Source organism: Halichoerus grypus, chromosome 12 (assembly GCF_964656455.1).
Source record: "Halichoerus grypus chromosome 12, mHalGry1.hap1.1, whole genome shotgun sequence".
Lineage (NCBI taxonomy): Eukaryota > Metazoa > Chordata > Mammalia > Carnivora > Phocidae > Halichoerus > Halichoerus grypus.
In genome coordinates this window covers 95286-110245 of record NC_135723.1, presented here as the reverse complement: position 1 = coordinate 110245, position 14960 = coordinate 95286, and the positions used below count along the sequence as shown (strand labels likewise).

At 48.0% G+C, this 14960-nt stretch overlaps 1 protein-coding gene across 8 annotated transcripts in view; it reads left to right on the top strand.

The window, feature by feature from the left end:
- The window catches only part of URGCP (upregulator of cell proliferation), a 64218-nt gene that overhangs the window by 45077 nt on the left and 4181 nt on the right, over positions 1-14960 (top strand). For 5 of the 8 annotated variants that reach the window (XM_036085250.2, XM_078059879.1, XM_078059878.1 and 2 more), the window contains 4 exons: positions 6095-6121; positions 6434-6504; positions 14387-14419; positions 14617-14655. In XM_036085250.2, coding sequence (XP_035941143.1) covers positions 6095-6121; positions 6434-6504; positions 14387-14419; positions 14617-14655 — 170 coding nt within the window. The remainder of the gene's footprint in view (positions 1-6094; positions 6122-6433; positions 6505-14386; positions 14420-14616; positions 14656-14960) is intronic. The other 3 variants (XM_078059880.1, XM_036085255.2, XM_036085259.2) reach the window with 2 other exon arrangements.

Sequence of the window (14960 nt, the reverse complement as noted above, 5' to 3'; positions counted from 1 at the left end):
CGCTTTCCTCTTCCCACGATACCAGCTGTTGGATCAGGGATCCACTCCACCTGGTATGACCTGATCTTAATTTAACTAATCGCATCTGCAAAGACCCTATTTCTAAATAAGGCCACGTTCGCTGTACCAGGGTTAGGACTTGAACATATCTTTTCGGGGGACGCGTTTCAACCCACAGCACACCCGAGTTGGTTTAAAAAGGTTTAGTACTAATTCAGCGAGGCTTTCTGAGCAGTTGGCTTCAGGTTTTGTTTTGTTTCCGGGTGGTCATGGGATGAGGGGTCTAGCCAGTGCCGGGGGAGGGAGTCCCTAGGGTTCCTTGTCAGCTGGCCTCGGTGTGGGGCAGGAGGGGAAGTGGCAGGTCTTAAAAGCTGTCAGCATCAAACAGCAGAAATCGAGTCAGACTTTTTATTGTCCAAAGCGGTTAACAATATGTTGCTGGCCGCATGACGGTTAAGCGAAATCGCCCCGGTTTGTCTAGCGTCCTCCTGTTTGGGATGGTTTTCTCTGTCTTCTCGTTTTCCTGGCACCACCTGCTGAAGGAGCTGGGTTTGTCGCTGGGCATTAGCCCTGCTCACGAGGTTCGGACAGTTCGTTCTGGGCACTGAAGGACACTGTCCAAGGAGAGGGCAACTCTGAGGTGGGCAGATGTCTGTGTTGTCAGAGGGGGGTCAACGAGCACTGAACACCCTGGCCTCTGGAATCAGAATCTCCAGGTGTAAGTAGAAAAGTTCTGCAGGTCGATCTGCTGGGCAGTTTGGAAAAAGAGAGAAAAAGGATGGATGAGGATAGTATGCTTGGCCATGTCACCTGGGAGAGATGGCCGGTGAGGCCGCTGAGTTGTCAGGGTCCTCATTTCTCCTGCAGACTCCAGGGGAGCCTTCGGAGGGTGCAAGCCAGAATGTCTGCTTACTGACTTAGTGAGGAAGAACTGCTAGACACACGGAGCTCTCAGGGCTATGGGCAGGTCACCCCTTGTCTGTGTGCGGAGACCCCCCAGGTCTGGTCAGCACCGAGGCCAGGGGCCCACGCCCACCCGGGGTCTCTGTGCCCCTGGCCCCGGGCAGGACCGGAGCTGGGCTTTGAGTTCGGTTCCACACCCCACGTGGGCCTCACGAGAAGACTGACCCCTCGGCAGGGTTCACTTCACCCTAAGGGAGTGAAACGGCCTCATGAAAGCCTGAAGCTAATCCTCTAGAGTCGGTGGCCAGAAGGAGCGACAGCAACGTGACTGGATGAAAGGGGGAGAGGATTGGTTAATATGTTGAGTCATTTTCAAAAGGGCAAAGGCATTTTCTTGGTACTTTTCAGTATTTTATATTTGTCTTATTTTGGAGATCAGAAGCAAATACTGATGATATTAGCAGTTTTCCAAGCCTGCTTTGTGGAAGGCCCCCTGGGCGGCGTCTGGGGCCCTGGTGAGCGCACTTGGTTCCTCTGTCTTGGCCACAGGCCGCTTAGCAGGGCTGTTACTCACAACAGGGCCGGTTGGGAGTTGGCAGATGGTCTGATTTTTATGATTCCTGTAATTACTAGCTATAATTGTAAGTTACCTAAAATCTATCTGAGTCTTAGAAGTAATGAGCCCGAAGGGAACCAGAAGACTCATGTTTGGGTCTGGCTGTGTTTGCTCGCTGGGTGGTATTGGGCAGATCTCATGCCCTGTGTCCACCTTGCAGGATAGTTTGGGGTCTTATGCTCGTCTGCTCAGGGCGCCATCACGAGGCCCACAGGCCGGGCGACTTCAGCCACTGATGCTTGTTTCTCACCGTCCCGGAGGCCGGATGCCCCGATGGCCGTGTGGTCAGCTTTGCGTTCTCCTGAAGCCTCCGTCCCAGGCTCCTTGCTGTGTGTTCACGTGGCCGTTTCTGTGCAGATGCGGAGACAGCCAGCTCTCCACCGTGTCGTCTTGTAGGATGTCAGCAGGGCCCCAGCCTTGGGACCTCATTTACCTGGGATCACCCCCTGAGATGGTATTCTCGCCCGGGTTCTAATGTTGTGTGTGGGTGGGTTCCCTCCACACCAAGAATTCGGAGACACCAGCAGGGTGTCCGACCCTGTCCACCTGGAGACAGCCTCGGATCCCAGGGGGTCAAGGTTCAGTGCTGTGGGACCCCCCTCCTGCCTGCTCCCACCCCCACTTCAGATGCTGCCATGCTTGTGGCCGATGGGCGACAGGCTGGGGGTCCCGTGAGCAGCGCCAGCCTAGGATCCCAGTGGCAAGAGTCCAGGTCATCACCTGTACGTGGGGCCGACCGGCTGTAAATCAGAGGTTTCTGTGATCCCTCCTTGGGTTCCGTGAATTTGCTGGTGTGACTCACAGAACTCAAGGAAATATTTTCCTTACTAGTTGACCCATCTATTATAACAGGATGTAACCTAGGAATGGCCAGAGGGGAGCTGGGCACAGGGCGAGGTCTGTAGGAAGGGGCAAGGAGCTTCCGAGCCCTTCCAGAGCCTGCCGTTCTCCCGAGATCTCACGTTCACGGACCTGGAAGCTTCAGAACCCTGTCCTCTCGGGGTTTTATGGGGGCTTCACGACAGGCATGCGTGGTTAACTCATTGGCCATTGGTGATTGGTTCAACCTCCAGCCCCTCTCCCCTGCCAGGACGTGGTGGGGGGGTACTGAAAGTTCCAACCACACGGTTGGTTCCCCAGGCAACCTGCCCCCCGCCCCCCATCCTTAGGTGCTTTCCAAAACTCACGTGTAGGAGCTGTGTGCCAGAAAGGGAGACAAAGACCAAATGTCACAGGCCCCTCTCCAAGTACGGTGATGCTGGGGGTTAGGGTTTCAGCGTCCGGGTCTGAGCGCAGTTCAGGCCACGCGAGCGTTCCGGGTGGAGCTGTCACGGGCAGCACGGGACTTAGCTGAGCTTCTGCTGCCTCCTGCCAGGCTGGGCCCTGCCCGTGGCTCACAGCACAGGGACGCGATCACGTGGCGTTTGTGGACAAGGGTGACGGGCCGATTTCTATGTACACGTTTATACACCAGCACAAGCTCAGGTCATCCCTGCGATAACGTCGCTTACGTGCTTTGCTGTGTAGGAAGGAACGGGTTGAGGTTCAGCCCCTGTCCTGGGAGTGGCCCCGAGCGCGTGTCCAGGGAGCCCGTGTGCTGTGGGTGGAGGCCTGGCGACCCCCCGGGATTTTGGGTGTTGTGTGTGCGGCCGGCAGGCCAGGCTGCTTCTCTGGGGACTAGTTTTAACCTGTTGTGTTGTTGTCTATTTTTAAGGGGTTTTTTCCTTACTACAAAAGCAATGAATATTTCTCATTTTTTATCAGCGTCAGAGTCCGAGCATTGCGTAGCGCTCTGCACTGGACAGGGGCTCAAAGTCACGAACACAGTGACCGCAGCGGGCAGAGGATGAGGCCCCCAAAGAACATGCCGGAAGAGCCACCGGGGGGGTCCGGAGTTTCCTCTGGGAGGGTGGATTTGATGTGTTTTGCTGGAGAATTAAGGGGAGCTGGATTGCTGTGTCTGTGCACGTCCTTCATAGAGTTCAGGGTCAGCACAGTGTTGGAAGAGGCTGCGGAGAATCTGGTCTCCTCGGGGCATCCACATGTCTTACTGTGACCCACACCCTGCTCACTGCGTCGCTTTTATTGCTCTTTCAGTCTTAATCAATACAGACTTCTGCTTAAAGAAACTCAAATAGGACAAAATAAACGCATGTCCCTGCTATGCAGCGAGAAGTAACCACTATTACATTTTTACATTTTTTATTAAAATAATTTGTACCTAGAGCTCCTTATCCAGAGTCTGCTCTTTCTAATATTTTCACTCACATTCTCATTTCTCATCTCCCCCTCTCTCGCTGTTTGTGTTTCTGTACACACACACACAGACACTCATGCGCCATGTTTTTCTTTTTTTTTTAAGATTTTTTATTTATTCATTTGAGACACAGAGATAGAGAGAGAGAGAGAGAGCATGAGCAGGGAGAGAGGCAGAGGGAGAGGGAGAAGCAGGCTCCCCGCGGAGCAGGGAGCCCGATGCGGGGCTCGATCCCAGGACCCCGGGATCATGACCTGAGCCGAAGGCAGGCGCTTAACCATCTGAGCCCCCAGGCGCCCCACGCGCCGTGTTTTTCTTAACCGTTAGAGAGTGTGTTGCACACGCCGCCATCCCCACACCCGCCGTGTCCTCCTGCAGAGCACGGCACCATCGCCAGCGCCCAAAGCACCTGTGTCTCAGTTCTGCCCCTGCACCCGAGGGCCCCCTTCCAGCCGGGGCTCCAGGGTGGGCTTGGGTGCCGCAGCACCCTCAGACCCTGAGTCTGGAGCATTCCTCCCATCCTTGTCTGACCCTCGGCGACGTTCGTCCTTGGGGATCTCGGGTAACTTTACATGTTGGATTTGTCCCCATGGTCATGGCAGGGCAGGGTGACGCCGTGCCCTCTCTCAGGGTGGGGCAGCTGGGGCACACGGGGGCCGTCTGCGTCACCCGTCCCCAGTGGGATCCCCCGAGGGCCTACGTTATAATCGCTACGGCTCTTCTCCCTGGCACCTAAGGAGAAGTCCGCGAGGAGCCACGTTGAAGCTGGGCAAATGCCTTGTTCCCTATCCACACGGTCTTCTCAGAGTTGGCACTTGTTGGCATTTCTGGCCTGAACCAATCTTCACTGAGGTTGAGATGGTTGCAGAATGCTGCCGCCCCACTGCAGCGCCCCTACACATCAGATGGTTGTAAGCAAGAGCCCTCTGCCCACACCCCCAGTTTGCTTATGTATTACCTGTATGGACTCATTCATTCCTGGCTTTCAGTGGTTTTCCACTGTATTTATCGTGTCCATGCTCAGATGGCCCTGGACTTGCCAGTTCCCATGTTCCGAGGCACGCCTTAGCATTGTTTTTTTTCTTTTTTTTTTTAATTTATTTGACAGACAGAGAGAGACAGCGAGAGAGGGAACACAAGCAGGGGGAGCAGGGAGCCAGATCCCCAGGACCCCGGGATCATGACCTGAGCTGAAGGCAGATGCTTAACGACTGAGCCCCCCAGGTGCCCCATGCCCTAGCGTTCTTTGAGCGTGTCCTTATTTTCTGAAATCAGATGCTCAGACTCCTCTTGTTCTCTCCCGGCCCCGGCATCTGCCATTTCTCCAAGGAGACCTGGTGTCTTTTAGTGTGCCGTGGTGTTAAAGGGTGCTTGGTGTGCTCATCAGTACTGTGTAGTATCTTTGGTTTTTGGCCCATTCAGTGGACGGAGCTAGGAAAGGCATGCGTGTAGATAGCAATGCACACATACATGAGCACGCAAGCATGTGTGTGGAACTCGTGTGTTCACGCCACGTCTCTAGTTCCAGTGTACCTCTGGGGGTTCTTTCTCTAACTTCCTTCTTTCCATATTTTTTTGTTTTTGTTTTTTTTTAAGATTTTATTAATTTATTTGAGAGAGAGAGAGAACGAACACAAGCAGGGGGAGTGGGAGAGGGAGAAGCAGGCTCCCGCTGAGCAGGGAGCCCGATGTGGGTCTCGATCCCAGGACCCTGGGACCATGACCTGAGCCGAAGGCAGACGCTTAACGACTGAGCCACCCAGGCACCCCACCTTCTTTCCATATTTGTATGTCCCTTCTTCAACAGTGGAACTCTGGCTCCTGACAAAATCAACACATTTACTCATTCCTATAATAAACCTAAAATAGTTTATTCTTAAATGGACTACATTTACCAAATCCACTTAAAAGAACTCAGGATCACCCCTCCCTGCCCACACTGTTAACTTTGGATGCGCATCCTTCTAGAGCTCCTTATATACCTATAGGTGAGCACATAAATACACACGATTTCATTAAGACATCACCGCACTGTGCACATTCCTACCGTAAATATTCACATATTTCCTCCCACTAATATACACGTCATTAACCTCATTCTGTAATATCATCCAACATCTTTTTGTCCACAAAATGAGATCTATACACTATTTTCTAATGACTGCAGAGTAAGACTGTGCTGTACTTCTCTGTAATTGGACTTTGATTTTAAAGGGCAGCCATAAATAAATAAATAAATAAATGGCATCCAGTTTTTCACTATTTTATGTAAAGCTGGTATCAACATCTTTGTAACTAAATCTTAATTATTTCCTTAGGGTAGAAGTGGAATTACTGGTCAAAGGGTATGTATATTTTTATGTCTTTTTGGATGGCGATCTGTGCTCTGGCCACAGTGGTGGAGGGTGCTGCCGGTTTGTCCAGACGGGCGCTTCTCCGTGGTAGCTGCACATGGGAATCATCGAGGGCACTCTTGAGAGCAGTGATACCCAGGCCTGACACCTAGGTCTGGTTTCGGTGGTCTGGGGTGTGGCCAGGATTTGTAGTTTTTAAAGGCTCCCCGAGAGATTCTGATATGCAGCCAACTTGATAGGTGGATTCACATTGTAGTATTACTTCATTATTTTAATTAGAATTTTCTTTTGCAATTATTTCAGACATTCAGAGTTGGGAGAAGTGGCCCCAGAAATAAAAGCATCTGAGAGACGAACAGCGGTGGCCATTGCAGGTAATGTGGGGCTTGCGCCCACCCTGCAGCTCATGTGGTGGGTTCTGGATTCCAGAACGCCCGGGGCAGGCGAGCACAGGCCTCAAACATACAGAGGCTTAAGGCTGATGTTTTTCCTTTCATGAAAAGATTCCATCGCAGGGTGTTTTAAACTTCCGTCGTCTATTCCAAAGAGGATTCAGTTTCACACCGGTGATTATCCCGCAGTTTACCAGGAACATATCGTCCCAATCCGAGCACATCATATCTGCCACCCTGGGTCTGGCGTAGGGTGACTGTGTAGTTTCTGACCCGGGCACTCCTGAGTGTTTGGTTGGGACAATAGGTATAAGCTGGAGCTGTCCCGGGCAGACTGGGGCTTGTGGTCTTCCTGGCCGTGGTTCCGTGGGTTCAGTCTCTCTCCGTGGATCTGAGGGCCGGGTCTGTGGCTGCCCCTCATGACTTCAGCTTTAAGGGGTGGTGGCCACACTCCAGACATCTTTTCTCTTAGAAACTCATTTTGGACCTATCATTAATTTGGCACTTCTCAAAATAAATATGTCCTATTGGATTTAATAGGGTTCTGCAAAGATAACCCCACAAAAATAGGCAAAGAAGTTGGGATTAACCAGATTTTATTTTATTTTGTTCATTTAAACAAATATTTACTGAACACTTAACGTGCGGGCATCGTAGTAGGGTACTGTGAATATAGTAAACAGTAGTGAACAAAATGGCCCTGATCCCTCATCTCCGTGGAAGTCACGTTCTAGAAGGTAGGCCCTGGGGGGCATCAATGACCAGGTCAAATCTCGCAGCAAAATTGGGATCCAGCGGTAATTGGCCAAAGCCCTTACGTTTCTCAGGATCTAGAACTGTGCTGTTGAGTACGGTAGCCACTAGGCACACAATGCAAACTTAAACAATATTAAAAATTGCATTGCTGAGTCACCCTGGCCGTATTTCAGGTGCTGAGGAACCACACAGCCAAGGGGTGCTCATTGGACGGTGCAGATGGAGACCATTTCCTTTCTCACAGGCAGTTCTGTTGGAACTAGAGTGTTGCTCTAGAGATACTGGGAAGACAGCTGGGGTGGGCTCAGGGGAGGGAATCACCTCCCTGGGTGCCTGCTGTGACCAGGGGGTTAGTTATCAGTGGTCCTTTGTTCCATTTGGGGAAACTGAGGCTCAGAGACACTCTGGTACTTCCCCAGAGTTCCATCTTTATTATCTCTCCAGTGAAGAAGCCGCCCATAATTATTTTTTAAAAATTTCCTCCTTGAGCTATGTGACTTCCTCTTAAGCATGTTTCATTAATAAGACTGAAAGCAAACTTTTCAACTTCCAGGATTAAAAAAAAAGTTGTATCGAAGCTTGATATACCTGTGAAAAAGTGCCCATTTTACCAGTGTGTAGCTTGATATATTTTCATAAGGAGGAACAGACCTATTTTGAGCAGCATCCAGACGAAGGAGCCAAACTTGTCTTTCCCCCCAGTAGCCCTCTCCCCACCTGCCTCTGCCAGGGATAACCATGCTCCCCTTTCTGAAAGCATAGATTAGTTGTGCTATGTACAGTCCTCCGACAGAGTTCATTTACCTTATCTCAAGTCTGTGGATGCTAATGACTTCAGAGCTCATTCTTTTTTTTTAAAGATTTTATTTATTTATTTGACAGAGAGAGACACAGCGAGAGAGGGAACACAAGCAGGGGGAGTGGGAGAGGGAGAAGCAGGCTCCCTGCTGAGCAGGGAGCCCGACGCGGGGCTCAATCCCAGGACCCTGGGATCATGACCTGAGCCGAAGACAGGCGCTTCACTGACTGAGCCACCCAGGCGCCCCTTTCATAGCTCATTCTTTAAAATAAATTTTAGAAAACTATTTAAAGAGGATTCTGGGAAGATGGCAGAGTGGAAAGCACCAGGAATCTGTCTCCCAGCTTGGACAGTTGCACTGGCTGGATCTTCCCATGAACTGTCCTGTACCTCTGGAGTCGGTTGCAGGTTTGCAAGTTCCAGGGGAAGACTTACAGAATAAATTTCCAGCTAACTCAGTCAGTTTCGTCTGTTAGCACAGTAGCAGCTCCCTGTCTTCCGTTCCCAGATGAGCGGCGGGCACCAGCCAGAGGGGGCAGAAGGAGCCCTGTCCGAGTACCGGGGTCTCTGCTGTGCCAGTTACTGCTTCTGATCACAGAGGTGCAGACACAGAGGCGGGTGGCCACTGCTGTTGCCATTGTCACCCTTTCCTCATTGTTGCCAGCCCCTCCCCCTCAGCTGCAGTGACTTCCAGGGGATTTCAAGGCCAACATCCTTCCTCCCGTTAACTTTTTGCTCTTTCCCCTTTTGGGAGGCAGACATTAAAGACTAGGACATTCAAAACAACTGCATATATGGGAAAATTAGAAAGTAATTGTGTGTTCCCAAAGAAAGTCTCAGAGAAGACCTCAGAGGACCTAAACTGTACACCTCAGTTTGATCCTGGCCACAGAGATAGCCTACAACAATCAGCAAACAAAAAACATAACAAAAAGCAGCAAACCCTGGGAAGGGTGGGAGGAATCTGATTTCCAGAGTAACCACATTATTAGATTCAAATGTCCAGTGTGCAACAAAGAAAATTACAGGGTATACAGGAATAGTGAAGTATGACCCGTTCAAGGAAAAAAAATAACTGAACAAAAGCTGTCTCTGAAAAGACGCGGTAGCAGATGTATTAGACGAAGACTTTAAGACAATAAAGATGCTGAAAAATCTAAAGATGCAGAGAAAGTCAAGAACGTGATGTGTGAACAAAACAGTGATATCAATAAAGAGCTAGAAAGCCTAAGGAACCAAAGGAAAAGTACAGTAACCAGAATGAAAACTTCACTCATGGGGTTCAAAAGCAGACTGAGGAGGTGGAAGAAAGAATCGGTGAACTTAAAGACAGGACAATGGAATATATGGAGGCTGAGGACCAGAAAGAGGAAAGATGGAAGAAAAGCGAACAAAGCCTAGGACACCTATGGGATGCCATCAGTAGGTACTCGTGGGCGTCCCAGAAAGAGGAGAGAGAGAAAGAGAAAGGAGCAAGAGAAGATTTGAAGAAATAATGGCTGAGAACTTCTTTTTTTTTTTTTTTAAAGGTTTTATTTATTTATTTGAGAAAGAGAGAATGAGAGACAGAGAGCACGAGAGGGAAGTGGGTCAGAGGGAGAAGCAGACTCCCTGCCGAGCAGGGAGCCCGATGTGGGACTCGATCCCGGGACTCCAGGATCATGACCTGAGCCGAAGGCAGTCGCTTAACCAACTGAGCCACCCAGGCGCCCCGGCTGAGAACTTCTTAAAGAGACATGACTATAAAGTCCAAGAAGCTCAACAGACTCCAAGTAAGATGAATTTGAAGAGACCCACATGGAGACATGTTGTAATTAAACTTCCAAAAGACAAAGAACGAGTCTTGAAAGCAGCAGCGAAGCAGATCATCCGTACATGGGGTCCTCCGAGATTGCCTCTCGATTCCTCATCAGAAACTTCAGAGGCCAGAAGACAGTGGGCAGATGTATTTAAAGTGCTAAAAGAAAGAAATTGTGACCTAAGAATCCTATATCCAGCAAATCTGTCCTTCCAAAGTGAGGGAGAAACACACATTCCCAGGGAATAAAAGCTGAGTTGATGACCACTACACCTGCAGGAGATGCTCCAGGGAGTCCTGTGGGTGGAAAGAAAGGGCACTAGACAGGGACTTGAAGCTGTATCGAGAAGTAATGATCTCAGTAAAAGTAAATACCTGGGCAGTTCTAACAGCTAATTTAGCAATTTTAATGATGGTCCGTAACTGTACTTTCTGATTTTTTCATGATTTAAGGACTAATACAGTTAAAGAAAAAACAAAAAATGTAAATCTAGTATCACTGTAACTTTGGTTTGTAACTCCAAATCTTGTTTTCTGTAACTTCTGAGACTTAATGCATTTGAAAGAATTATTAGTTTATGTTCTGGGGCACTCAGTGTATGAAGATGTGATTTTGTGGTATCAACACCCAGAGAGGTGGGGATAGAATGTAAAGGGAGAGAGTTTTTGTATTTAAATAGGGCATACAGAAAACAAATAGCACAATGACAGAAGTAAGTGCCTCCTTATCAGTGATTACTTTAAATGTAAAGGGATTAAAGTCTCTAGTGAGAAGACGGAGATGGGCAGAATGGATAAAAACAGGACCCAATTATATGCTGTCTACATGAGACTCACTCGACATCCAAAGATACAAACAGGTTGAGAGTGTAAGGACGGAGAAAGATCCTCTATGCGGACAGTAACCAGTGGGTAGCAGGAGTGGCTGTACTAATATCAGACAGAATAGAGTCCACATAAAAAAGGTTACGAGAGACAGACAAGGACATTATATATTCATAGAGGTCTCAATACAGTGAGAAGATATAATTAAACATTCACACATCAACGACAGACCATCAAAATATTTGAAACAAAAAGTGATAGAATTGAAGGGAGAAATAGACAGCTCTACAGCATTAGTTGGGAACATTAATACCCCACTCACAATAATGGATAGAACAACCAGACAGAAGACAAGAAAAGAAATAGAGGATTTAAACAACACAGTAAACCGTCCTCATCTAAGAGACACACAGAACACTTCACCCAGGCACACACATTCTTCTCAAGTGTACACTTGACGTGGACATGGGACATTACTACCGATTCTACAGAAATAAAAGGGATTATAAGAGAGTACTATGAATAATTGTATGCCAAAAAATTGCTTAGCCTGGGTGAAAAGGACAAATTCCTAGGAACACAAAACCTACCAAGACTGAATCACAAAGAAATGAGCAATCTGAATAAACCTGTACATAGTTAGGAGATTGAATTTGTAATAAAAAGTCTCCAGACAAGGAAGAACCCTGGTCCTGAAGGCTTCACTGGTGAATTCGACAAATATTTCAAGAACTACTTCTCAAACTTTTTCAAACAACTGAAGGGAGGGAAAACTTCCTAACTCATTCTTGGGGCCAGCACAACCCTGATTAAGCAAAGTCAGACAAAGAAAAGGAAACTATAGACCAGTATCCTTTAGGATCATTGATGTAAAAATCCTCAGTGGTGTCAACAAAATGAAGGGGAAAATGATGATCTCAGTCGATGTAGAAAAAGCATTTGACAAAATTCCCTACCGTTTCTTGATAAAAACGCTCTACAAAGTAGGAGTAGATGGAAACCACCTCCACATGATAAAAACCATGCATGGACAACCCACAGCAAACATCATACTCAGTGGTGCGAGACTGAGCTTCTCCTCTAAGATCAGGAACAAGACGGGAAGGCTCACGTCACTGCTCGCATCCAGCCTCGCACTGGAAGTCCCAGCCAGAGCAGCTGGGGGAGAAGAAGAAATAAAAGGCATCAAAACTGGAAAGGAAGAGGTAAAATGATCTGTTTGCAGATGATGTCATCTTGTGTGTAGAAAATCCTAAAGATTTCACAAAAAACTGTTAGAACTAATAAATAAATTCAGCCAAGCAGGAGGATACAAAGCCAACACCGAAAAATCAGTTACATTTCTATACATGAGTAGTGAGCACATGGAAGAGGAAATCACAAAACCTTTCCATTTACAGTAGCATTGAAAAGAATAAAATACTTAGGAATTAACCAAGGAGGTGAAAGAATTATACAATAAAACTACAAAAGATTGCTGCGGAAATTAAAGAAGACATAAATAAATGGAAACACATCCCATGTCCATGGATGGGAAGACTTAATATCATTAAAATGTATAACCCAAAGTGATGTGCAGGTTGATTGCAGTCCCTATCAAAAAGCCAATGACATTTTGCAGAAAAGGAAAAACCCATCCTCATGTGGAATCTTAAGGGCCAGCTAATGGCCAAGACAGTCTTGAGGCAGAACAGAACTACTACAGAGCAAAACAGTCAAGACAGTGTGGTCCTGGCATCAAGACACACATCTAGACCAGAGAAATAGCCCAGAAATAGACCCTCCTGTGTGTGGTCAGGTGATTTTTGTCAAGGGTGCCAAGAACATTCACTGGGTACAAGACAATCTTTTCAACACATGGTGTTGGGAAAGCTGGACATTCACATGCGAAATAATGAAGTCAGACCCTTACCCAACACTGTATACAAAAGTTAGCTCAAAATGGATCAGTGTCATCCTAAATTCAAGACCTAAAACAATAAAACGCTTGGAAGAAAACATGGGGCAAAAGCTTCACGCATTTGGGTGTGGCAGCGATTTCCTGGAGGTGACACCGCAGACAAAGTCGACAAGAACAAAATGAGACAAATGGGACCACGTGAAAAGTTTAACATTTTGGGCCTCGGAGGACACTCTCCATGGGGCATAAAGGGCAGCCGCAGAATAGGAGACAGTGTTTACAAACCATGCGTCTGACAAGGGATTAATATCCAGAATATCTGTAGAGCTCCTAAAACTCCACAACCAAACCAATGCGATTTACAAATGGGCAAAGGACTTGAGCGGACATTTCTCCAAAGAAAGTGTATGAATGGGCAGTGAGCACTTGCAAAGGTGCTCAGCATCATTGGCCACTAGGGACATGCAGACACAAACCACAGTCCCACCAGCACTCAGCCCCGCCGCACGGCCACTGTCACACAGAGACCGAGAGCAAGTGCTGGTGAGGACCCTTCTGCCACGTCCCTGCCTGAAAGCCTGCTGCCTTCTCCGCCGCCCACCGGTGCCGACCCGGGCTCCCAGCCGTCTCCGCCCGTGGACCACTAGGCTCTCCTGCCCCTTGGTGGCTTCTGCAGGTCAAGAGGCGGGCCCTCTGGCCACGGTGGGCCTCCTTGCTGTCATCTGTAATCTGTCCAGTCCAATCAGAGCCGTGTCCCATCCCTAACAAAGCGAGGCCCCAGCCTCTGTGGGTCTGAGGTTTACTCCTTGATCCCTGCTCACAGCTGCTCTGAGTCACCTCCAGCCCATTCCGCGCTTTTCTCCGTGTCTTGTCCCCTCCTTTAACTGCTGTATTTTCTCGGAGGGCATTTTGAATTCCTTGGAAAAATTCTTCTGATGTCTTTTATCCACTTTGGATAAAATAATCTTTTGATTGCTCAACACTGCGGTTTGACATGTGTGAATCATTTCTCATGATTTCCTGTTTCTCTCCCCTGCTCTTCATGTCTGTCTCCAGAAACACCGTCAAAAAAGACTGAAATGTCACGTTTATCTCCCTAACTATACGGAAATCATGAGGGGAGTTAATCTGAAAATATCAGAATCTTTTTTCAATTCATAAGCTTTAAAAAATGTAATTTTAATTTTGGATTAGATGATAGTCTTACTTGGATCAGAGTACAGAACAGTAAAAAAGTACACAATGGGGCAGGTGGGTGGCTAGGTCAGTTGAGCGTCCAACTCTTGATTTTGGCTCAGGTCATGATCTCAGGGTCCTGGGATCGAGCCCCGTGTCGGGCTCCCTGCTCAGCACAGAGTCTGCTTGTCCCTCTCCCTCTGCTCCTCCCCTGCTCTCTCTCTGTGTCCCTCAAATAAGTAAATAAGTAATCTTTAAAAAAAATAAAAATGATGTTTGTAGAAGGTAATCTTGAAATTGAGCCAAGGAATTTACAATTGACTTATGTTTTAAATAGTTTCTAAAATCAAAGATTAATCTATATAAATTTCATGAACTTATTTGTATTTTATTCTCAGAAACTTCAGTAAATTCTTACAGGAATATATCCTAGAGCAAATCACTATCTTGTATGTAGCTACCACTACTCTGTGTCATATTTGGGGTTGGAAAACAGAAATGTACATAGGAAGAACTGAAGCCAAAACCAGCACTAAAAATAAACACGAGACTTTTGGTAGAAAGGTCCGAACTTACTGACAAAAGTCAACATATGTGTGCTTCCTTCCAGATTTGGAATGGAGAGACATGGACCCAGATGACTGTGAGTTTGGTTGTGGCGGTGGAGACAGCAGGGTTGGGATCGGCCTGGGGACGGGCGCGTCAAGTGGGGCATGACTGGGATTTTATATTGTGAGCAGTTAGAAGTTACTGTCTTAGAAGAAGGAGGTTCCCAGTTTAGCCTAACTTGTGTTGATCTAAGGTGCTGATTTGACACCTCATTTTCCTTTGCTTTTGTAGATGGTACAAATGAGGCCCAGGACAGTGACTTCCCAGCAGGTACGCATTTTCCCCGCTCCGGCTCCCTGTCCCATCGCAGGAGGACCTGGCTGTGTGAGAGCCCCTCTTGCCCCTGGCCCTGGATGGCGACCGAGACGGAGACTAGCCGGGGCAAGCGCAGGACTCTTATTTTTGACGAGTTCCCAAAGTAATTCTAAAAGCTCAGGCGGGTTTGGGAAGCCGTCCCGCCGCGGGCCCCACACCGGGTGGGGGTGCACGGGAGGTTTCTTGCTCTTGCTTTTCCCCAGCGCATTTCACTGCCTGCTGCTTAAAGGACGAAACCAGTTGTTCATGTCTGGGTAAGA